Genomic DNA, 9703 nt, shown 5'->3' on the forward strand with positions numbered 1-9703 from the left:
TAACGACAGTTCCAGTGAAAATGCCTCCGCTTAGGTTTTCTTTGTAATTTTGGTTTCCTTTCTCTTTAGCGTGAATTGATGTACTGAATCTTGTGAACTTTGCTTGTATACATGTATGCATGGTGCTCCATTTTGTTCGTTTTGGGTTTAATTTTGGCTGTTCGCGCTGTTTGAAGCGCATGTTTGGCGTCTGTTATATGCTTTTGTATCGGGTGATACCTCTTATCTTGCGCTAGTGACGTCGAGATTCGAGGTCGGCTTTAGTTGCTTGCTCAGTAGGGTTTTTCGCGGAAGTTCGGACTTGGCCGTAGATGAATGTGTTAAGATTCGTATTCGATCTCAAATTGTGACTTTGTAATTGTTGTGAGAGTTTATAAATGACCGTAAGCTGGAGTCAAGGTCAGAATTCAATCCTAAGTTGGTCATGCCGGGGTTCGAATTCGACCCCGGTATCGAGAGTGGGGTGTGCTTTGCCAGGGTTCAAAGTTGTCCTCAGGTTAGTGGTTTGGTATCGACCTTTAAGGGAGAATTCGTGTGTGTGTTGAGATTCGTATTCGACCTCGGATTTTGAATTAGGAGACTTGGCTAGGTTCGGACTCGACCTTTAAGGGGGAGCATCGAGGCTCATACTCGACCTTGTATGCTAAACGAGGTTCGGGCGTGACTTCGAACTTCTATTTGCGTGAGTGTCTCTGTAGAGGCTTGATGACCTTGGTTTATTAGCGTCGAGGTATTGCGCCGACCTCAAGCCGGAGTGTAGTAGGTTGGATGAGTGGTCCATGTCCGCCCTTAAGTTTAGGGTCATGCATGTTTTGTCATAGATCGAACTCGATTTCGGGTATGTGGTCGGGACTCGACCTCCGAATGAGTTACTAGGGTTCGACCTTGACTTTTGACAAGAGCGTCGAGGTTTGCACTTGACTTCGTAAATTGTGAGCGAGTTCCATTAAGGTTCGGACTCGACCTTTGAAGAAAGCGTCGGGGTTCGTACTCGACCTCGGATTTGACGTTTGATTAAGGTTCGAACTCGACCTCGGATTTTTGCGAATGAATGGGTTAAGGTGCGTGTTCGGCCTTTAACGAGAGTGCTGGGGTTCGTGCTCGACCTCGGGTTTGCCTTTTTAAGGTTCGAACTCGACCTTTATCGAGGATACCGGGGTTCGTGCTCGACCTCGGGTTTGCATTTTTAAGGTTCGAACTCGACCTTTTATCAAGGATACCGGGGTTCGTGCTCGACTTCGGGTTTGCATTTTTAAGGTTCGAACTCGACCTTTTATCAAGGAAACCGGGGTTCGTGCTCGACCTCGGGTTTGCATTTTTAAGGTTCGAACTCGACCTTTATCAAGGATACCGGGGTTCGTGCTCGACCTCGGGTTTGCATTTTTAAGGTTCGAACTCGACCTTTTATCAAGGATACCGGGGTTCGTGCTCGACCTCGGGTTTACATCTTTAAGGTTCGAACTTGACCTTTTATCAAGGATACCGGGGTTCGTGCTCGACCTCGGGTTTGCATTTTTAAGGTTCGAACTCGACCTTTTATCAAGGAAACCGGGGTTCGTGCTCGACCTCGGGTTTTACGCGCGCGATTGGATTACGGGGGTTCTATTTTCGTGTTTACAGTAATTGATGCGGTAATATTTAAGGAAATGCAATGAGTGAGCGAAAAGGAGAATATTATTAGATAATTCTGCCGTACCTCGTTAAAAACCCTCTCCGTTTAGGACGGAGGCGGGAAAAGAGTGCGCGGTTTCGCTTTTACAAATGTGAAATTAGAGTTTAGGGGCATGTAGTGGGGGGACTCTTCTTGCCCTCTTTGCCGGACGCGGAGATCCTCAGGCTTTCGGCGTAGCATTGCCGAGCTGTCTTCTGGTTTGCTCTGACGGAGATAATTTTTCCGTCCTTTCCTGGGAACTTCATGGTGAGGTGCGGGGTGGACACCACCGCGCCGAGATGATTTAAAGTCAGCCTCCCTATTATGATGTTATAGGAGGTGTTGGCCTCCACGAGGAAGTATCGGACCATGATTCTTCTGGCGTCCGGGGGTGTGCCAAAGGTTGTGAGCAGGTCCACGTATCCGCGGGTGTGGACCCGTTCACCGGCGAAGCCAACTAGGGGCTCTGTGTGCGGCCGGATGAGAGAGTGAGGGACGTCGAGCTTGAAGAAAGTTGGCCAATACAGGACGTCTGCCGAGCTCCCCTGATCGATGAGTGTCTTTTGGACTTCCCAGTTTGCGATTTCTACCCCGATGACCATGGGGTCATCCTGATTGGGGTTGATCCCTGCGTAGTCCTCGTCGGAGAAAGAGATTGGTGGTGAGCTCTTGTAGGGGATCGAGGCAGTGGAATGGGCGCAGTTGATACTGTGGAGGTGTCTTTTTCGGGCTGAGCTGCTGGCACCTCCTCCGGCGAAGCCGCCTGCAATTGTGTTGATTATTCCCCGCAGGGGGGCTGGTTCGGTCTCCTGGCTTATTTCAGCCTGTACTGCGCCATTGGCGTTTTGCTGAGGTCCTGTGGGTAGGTCCCCCCGCGCTCCTGATCCGCGGCCTCTCCCGCGTCCCCGACCTCCGGAGCCACCTCGGGAGCCTGGCTGTCGCTGAATGTAGTGGCCGAGGTGTCCTGCCTGGATGAGTTCCTCGATGCGGTCCCGGAGTGTGCGGCACTCGTCTGTGGTATGGCCATAGTTTCTGTGATACCGACAGTGCTTGGACTTGTCAGCACTGTTTGGTGTGTGGTCGGGTGGTGGGAGGTCTAGCAGGTTGCTGTTACTGGCTTCCTCCAAAATGTGGACTCTTGGGGCGTTCAGAGGGGTGTAGAAGTCGTACCTCCCGGCTCTGTTTGTCCTGGCTGTCTTCTTGAATTGGCTGTCGTTGTTGACTTTAACCTTGTCTTTGTGGCCCTGTTCTGGTTTTGCGGGGCCCTTACCGCGAACCTGGTCGCCGAAGGCCGCGTGCTCCTCCATTTTAATGTAGCCGGCGGCGCGGGCGTGCAGTTCGTCCATATCGCGAGGGGCGTCGCGACATAGGCTGTCGACGAACGATCCGGGTTTTGAGTGCCATGAGCATGGCGTGTAGGGCGACTTCCGGGTTTAGATTTCGGATCCGGACTGATATGTTAGAGAAGCGCTCCATGAAGGCCCGTAGAGGCTCGTCGTCATTCTGTCTGAGGTTGGCCAAGGCGGCCGAGGTTGTGTGGTGAGGTCGGCTGGTGGCGTACTGTGCCGTGAACCGCCGCACCAAGGTGGCGAAATTGTCAATGGACCCTGCCGGCAGTTGGGTGTACCAATGGAGCGCGGGTCCTTTAAGCGAGGTCGGGAAGACCCTGCACAGTATAGCGTCACTATTAGTGTAAAGGTTTACCTGAGTCGTGTACGCGTTGACGTGCTCATCAGGGTCCGTAGTGCCGTCGTAGCGGTCGAGGTGGAGGGGCTTCCACCCGCGGGGTAACGAAGTCTCCATGATGTCGTTCACAAAGGGATGACGGCGGAAAGGCTCTTGGCCCTCGGAGACGTGAGTGGGGGCCTTGCTGGTGCCCTGCCCTGATCTGTGTGTTGATGCATGAGACCGGTGCGTGGCGGGCTGTGAATGTGGTGCCCTGGTGGTTGCTTGGGAATGGGGGGCTGAATGCGCCTCCTCCTCATGATCACCGCTGTCGTGCGGTGGCTGGCCGGGGCGATGCCGAGGGAGCTGGGCGCGGATGCGCTCGTTCTCGGCGCGTAGCGCCGCTAGGTCTGCTTCGTTAGCGGTGCGCATCGCCGCGAGGTCATTCTCATGCTGGGCACGCATATTCTGGAGGTCGGCGTTGTGCTGTCGCCGCATCTGCTCGACTTGGTCGACCAAACGCCTCAGGGTCGCGGTATCGCTGTCCATGGTAGTTGAGTTGCTTGTGTTATCTGTTGCTCGTCTAATATGGCTTCTGGTAGAAACCATGCAGGTGGCCGATGAGAGCTTGGTCTGATCGGCCCCACGGTGGGCGCCAAATGTTCTTACCGAAAATCTGCTGTAGAGCTGATCCGCCGGGTAAGATTGGTGAGCCTCCTTCGCTGGGTGTATTGGTGCTCCGAGATGGGGGAGGTACCTGCAAAAGAGACTCCGATGCTAAAGTTAGGGTTTGTATGAGTATGAGTCTCGTATATATATAATGCACATACCTTTGTGTGAGTTAGGGTTGTCTTGGGCCTGAGATAAGATATGATATGATACGATATCATATCATATGATATGATCACGTTGTGACATAATATGGTATAATTGGAGAACGGTTTTGGCCTGGGACGAGATCTCCGGGCTCGGGCGTGATCTGTCCGGATTCCGGGCTGACGTTGTTCAACGCGTGTCCGGGATGACCCTTATAATGTCAACCCGGGCTGAGAGCCCGGGTGCGAAATGCGGTCAGTACAGGTTCAATTCAATTTTTCATAAGAATAGTTTAATTTTTATAGTTTAATTCATTTCACTGTCAATTTAATTCAATTCGAGTCAATTTTTTTACATACACCAAAACTTAAAAATAACACAAATATAAAAATCAACTGAATAATTTATCCTAATATTTTATAGGTTAAATTATATTTTTGGTCCTTTCATTTATTTTTAAGATTCAATTTGATTCTAATATTTTAAAATAATTTAATTTAGTTATTTAATTTTTTTTTAATATTCAATATTTTTTTTCTACCTAAATTGACATTAATAACGTTGATAAAACTGAACGAAAGAACAACATTGAACATCTTTTAAAAATTAGATAACTAAATTAAATCATTTAAAAATAGTAAGATCAAATTAAACATTCATAAATAAATGAACTAAATTTTTAATAGTCAAGATAAACTTAAAATCAAGTTAAAGGTAAAAATCAAGAACATTAAACATTACCATGAATAAATAAACTAAAAATATAATTTAACATATTTTATAAGTAAAATTTAGTGTTATTCTTTAATGAAAATTATTCTTTTTTTCAATAATATTCATAATATATAGTACAGAGCTCTGTATTAAATATAAATATATATTACTAAAATAAAATTTTAATTTTAATTAAAAGAACAATATGAATAATATTTACGATATTAAATCTAAATTTGATTCATATTTTATTTATCGAGAAGTATAAAAATGGTTACATTGACATTCCACTAAAATTAAGCTCTTGGGAAAAGAAAGTGTAATGTTTAGAGTTTAAATAGTATAAGAAAAATAAGATGATGGGAAGGAAACCATATTGTTTTGAAGGAGGAATATGTCACGAGTTTATAGTGGCGACGATAAATTGAGATAATGATGTAAGATGTGATGCATTGCAGACATTGATATGCGATATTATCTATCTCGTGTGTGTGTGTGGGAAGGAGGCATAGAAGATGGATCTGATTCTGCGATTATTTAAGTGACACCAACTCTCATCACTTTTGGGAAATTTGTTTTCACAAAGAAACTCTCCTTAGCTTCTTCTCACTAATTTCCTTTATATATTCTTACTATTCTATTCTCTCTGTCCCTCTCCCACCTTTCATTATTATTAATTTCAGTTTTCCTATTATGGAAATTCAACACCAACAAGAACCCATGAACATGAACATGAACATGAAGTCTAGGTTCAGACGAATCTGTGTCTTCTGTGGCACCAGCCCTGGGAAGAACCCCAGTTACCAAGTTGCTGCTATTCAACTAGGCAAACAGCTTGTAATCTAAATTATTCTCTTTTTTTCTTCATCCTTTTTAGTCACAAAATTAAAGCATGGAGCAAGTTACATACTTTGTGACCACTGAAGGGTTACTAGTTAATATCATGAGTTGAATTGAATGCAGGTGGAGAGGAAGATTGACTTGGTTTATGGAGGAGGGAGCATTGGGTTGATGGGGTTAATCTCACAAGTGGTGTTTGATGGTGGACGCCACGTGTTAGGGTAATTCTACATATGTATCAATCTCTTTCTTTCTTAATTAATTTATATATATGTACTTGTTATATATTATCATCATCTTCAACAACCTTTTTCTACCCTGTTATTGCAGGGTCATTCCCACTACTCTTATGCCAAGAGAGGTATTTAATTTTGTTCAATAACTAAATAATATATCATCAATTAATTAATTAATTAAAAAGAGAGATTTTAATTGATGAGTGTTTGTTTTAGATCACGGGAGAAACTGTAGGAGAAGTGAGACCAGTGTCCAGCATGCACCAACGCAAGGCAGAAATGGCTCGACAAGCCGATGCATTTATTGCGCTGCCAGGTTTTTTCTTTTCTCTCCACTTGTTTGTACGATGTGATGCCAGAGATTCTGACCTTTCCTACGATAACAATTTTTACCCTTTTTTATTTTAACGAATAATAAAAAAAAATGTCCTTATATTTCTTTTAACATTCTCCATTTATTATTCAAAATTTACAAGAATCAATTTCAAAAAGTGAAAGGTAAAAGCAATTGGAAGACTGATAAAAAACAAATGCAGACAAAAAAAGTAACTTCAATGAAATTAAGTTGAACTTTCTCTCTATCATCTCTAATTGTTTCTTTTTTTTTTCTTCTAATAATTTTTTGTAAGGAAAAAAAATAGTAAAAATAGTTAAACAATTTATATATATTTCATTTATAAAGTTGTTCCGTATTCCGCGAAGTGAAAATAGCTTCTCGTGACATCTTTATCAATAACGATTAACGGATCATAACTGTCAACTGTATATATGCTGCAATTAATAAGATTCGTGCAGCTAGCTAGCGCTTTTGAAGTTTCATTCTATTATTGCATTCTTATAGGAAAAGCAATAATGAACTAATTAATTTAATATAAAATATATATATATATATATAGTAATTAATTTATTGGAAATTTATATTGATGTAGGTGGATATGGCACCCTGGAAGAACTACTAGAAGTGATTACCTGGGCTCAACTAGGAATCCACGATAAACCCGTAAGATACCGAAAACCAAAACCCTTATGCGTTTTGTTTGAATAGTAATCCTCATAAATAAATAAAAATAAAGAGATCGTTGTGATGGAATATATTGATTGACTAGTATAAAAGGCAATGAATTAGTTTGAATGAGGGTGTGGAAAGAGAAAAGAGTGAAAATGGGAAAATGATGAGAAGATGCGTTGGTAGCAGGTGGGGTTGTTGAACGTGGATGGGTACTACAACTCGTTGCTGTCATTCATGGACAACGCTGTTCACGAAGGTTTCATTACACCCGCTGCCCGTCACATTATTGTCTCTGCCCAAACTGCCCAAGACCTCATGTCCAAGCTTGAGGTATTTCTATTTTCTATTTTCAATTTTTCTTTTTCATAACCAAACTCTTAACTCTTAACTCTCTTTATTTAATATATACTTTCTTCACTTTGCTAATTTGACCAGGAATACGTCCCCAAGCATTGTGGGGTGGCACCAAAGCAAAGTTGGGAGATGGACCAACAGCTATAAACATTGCAAAATCACACATTTCTCGTTAACCAACTCCAATCTACATATGTTTACAAAATACCTTTCTCAATATACAAACCCTTTTGGCTACCATTCTGTATTTTCTTAATTACCAACTAATTGCGGGTCACAACCTCATTTGTATCATCAAAGACTTAACACTAGAAAATTTCCATCCATTATTAATTGTCTTTGTTATATAGTGAAGTTGCCTTCATTGCACTGATGGGTACTTTATAAATACTAATTTCAAACAATTATTCACTTTATAAATCGCTTATACAAAGTTTCCATATGTTATGTATTAACTTATAATATAATAAAAGTAATTTAAAACTACTAATGAAACATATTGTATTATACTATTTTAATTACTTTGGATCGATCTCTTTAACTATTTGGCTTTTGTATATGAAGAAAGTCTGATTTTGGAAGAGGACAACTCACTTTTAATTAAGTATTTCTAGATTTCTCAAGAGAAAAATGAAGACACTCTTTATTACATGATGAGTATAAAAGAAATATACTATTACATCAAGGGTGAATTGCAAAAAAAAACTTGATTAAATGTCTATTCAATATTTTTTTTTGTCCCAAGAAGATTTATATCATAAATTGGATCCATGGACAAGTTACTAGATGTTGGCCCAATCTTGAGGAGGAGCTGTTTTTCTTTAGGAATATTCTGAATGAGTTGTGTACCGTATCGGCACATCAAGGGGGGAGTCGGAAAAGGGTCGACCTGATTTTGGCCTAGGCATGGAAACAATCAGAATCTGACCTGATCCCCTCCCACGAGGGTGATCTTGGGGGAGTTCGATCGGAGTCCGATCTGGACTCGATCTCAGGAACAGTTAAGCCCTTGCACCTTATAGGCTTAGGGCTGGAAGGCAAGTGTACCGTCCCAGTCGGATCCCGATCTGATACCCTTTACAGGTTTTGATCCGATGAATCTTGAATATGGGTCTTCTCGGTCGGCAGGCGATCTAACCTCTCACATGGGTAAGATCAGTCGGACCGCGATCTCACCAACCTCCTGGACGAACTCGGCCTGGGTATGGTCGGCCAGGGTGCGCTCGGCCATGGTGAGATCGGTCAGGCTGTGCTCGACCATGGTGAGATCGGCCAGGGTGTGCTCGGCCATGGTGAGATCGGCCAGGGTGTGCTCGGCCATGGTGAGATCGGCCAGGGTGTGCTCGACCATGGTGAGATCGGCCAGGGTGTGCTCGGCCATGATGAGCTCGGCCAAGGTATGGTCGGCCAAAGTCCGAGTGGGTCTCACCCTTTGGACTGGTTCGAGAATCAAGGATGAAAAGCCTATCTTTGATAATCAAATATTCCCAAGGAAAACCGTTATGGAAATCCTCGCGCCCACAAGGCCCAGGTGGCCCATGAACAGAAAAGTATAAAACCTAAAACCCTAGAGTTAAGACGGCAGATTACACTCTTGAATGCTCTGGCTTTGGAGGCCTGACCTAGGAGAAGAACCCTAGACGCTCCCTTGGTCGGAACATTTTGGCGCCCACCGTGGGGCTACGGTGAAACTTTCCCTACGCCCCAAGAAATACAAAAAAAAAACCTTGAAGAACAAAAAGCTACGAAAAATGGCGAGAGGCGGGGCACCAAACCACGACCCACAACACCCTACTATGGAGGAGATGATGGCATTGATCAACGACTTAAGAGAGGAGAATGCACGATCCAGGGAAAGGGAGGAGGCCATTCAGCAGGAGAACGAGGAAATCAGACGACGAGCCGATAAGATGCAAGCCATGATGGCAGATAATATCAGAACGGTGGAGGAAGACGTGATGACGCAAGTCCCAAGGGACTTTAGACCTTTCTCGGAGGTTATAGAGGCCGAAATCATTCCGAGAGACCACCGAGTCCCCCAGGTGGAACCTTTTGATGGGACACAGGATCCTATTCAGAACCTGACGGATTTCTGCGCTTAGATGTTGATATGTGGGGGGAGTATGGAAGTCTGATGCAAACTGTTCATGGGAACACTCAAAAAGGCGGCCCTCGATTGGTTCAGCGGTCTTCCTGACCGATCGATCACCGACTTTAATGTTTTCAGTCAGCTTTTCATGGCATAATTTGTGGCAAATAAGAGGAAACCACCGATCACGTCGGATTTGTTCGATCTCAAGCAGCAACGTGAGGAGTCGTTGAAGGACTTTTTGCAAAGGTTTAACAAAGTGGCTTTGAGGATAGCATCCTTGGACGAGAAGATGGCGGTCATCGCCTTTCAAAAGGGACTAAGGTCAG

The 9703-nt window shown here is 43.7% G+C and overlaps 2 protein-coding genes across 2 annotated transcripts; one reads left to right on the plus strand and one right to left on the minus strand.

Annotated features, from left to right (window-relative positions):
* Positions 1–1776: 1776 nt before the first annotated feature.
* LOC145951992 (uncharacterized) lies at positions 1777–2958 on the minus strand. The gene has a single exon (XM_083064206.1). The coding sequence runs from the start codon at positions 2956–2958 to the stop codon at positions 1777–1779; it is 1182 nt and encodes a 393-aa protein (XP_082920332.1).
* A 2295-nt stretch (positions 2959–5253) lies between these two features.
* LOC109794070 (cytokinin riboside 5'-monophosphate phosphoribohydrolase LOG1) lies at positions 5254–7649 on the plus strand. The gene is given in 8 exon segments (XM_083063783.1): positions 5254–5683; positions 5810–5907; positions 6017–6047; positions 6139–6238; positions 6852–6922; positions 7118–7261; positions 7367–7427; positions 7430–7649. Coding segments are annotated over 8 exon segments (681 nt in total). The 5' UTR covers positions 5254–5539; the 3' UTR covers positions 7462–7649.
* Positions 7650–9703: the final 2054 nt, after the last annotated feature.

This window comes from Cajanus cajan, chromosome 9, assembly GCF_000230855.2.
Source record: "Cajanus cajan strain Asha chromosome 9, NIPB_CcT2T_4, whole genome shotgun sequence".
Taxonomy (NCBI): Eukaryota; Viridiplantae; Streptophyta; class Magnoliopsida; order Fabales; family Fabaceae; genus Cajanus; species Cajanus cajan.

Coding starts and splice junctions, on each gene's coding strand:
- LOC145951992 (XM_083064206.1), bottom strand. CDS start 2,958: ATGGAGGAGCACGCGGCCTTCGGCGACCAGGTTCGCGGTAAGGGCCCC.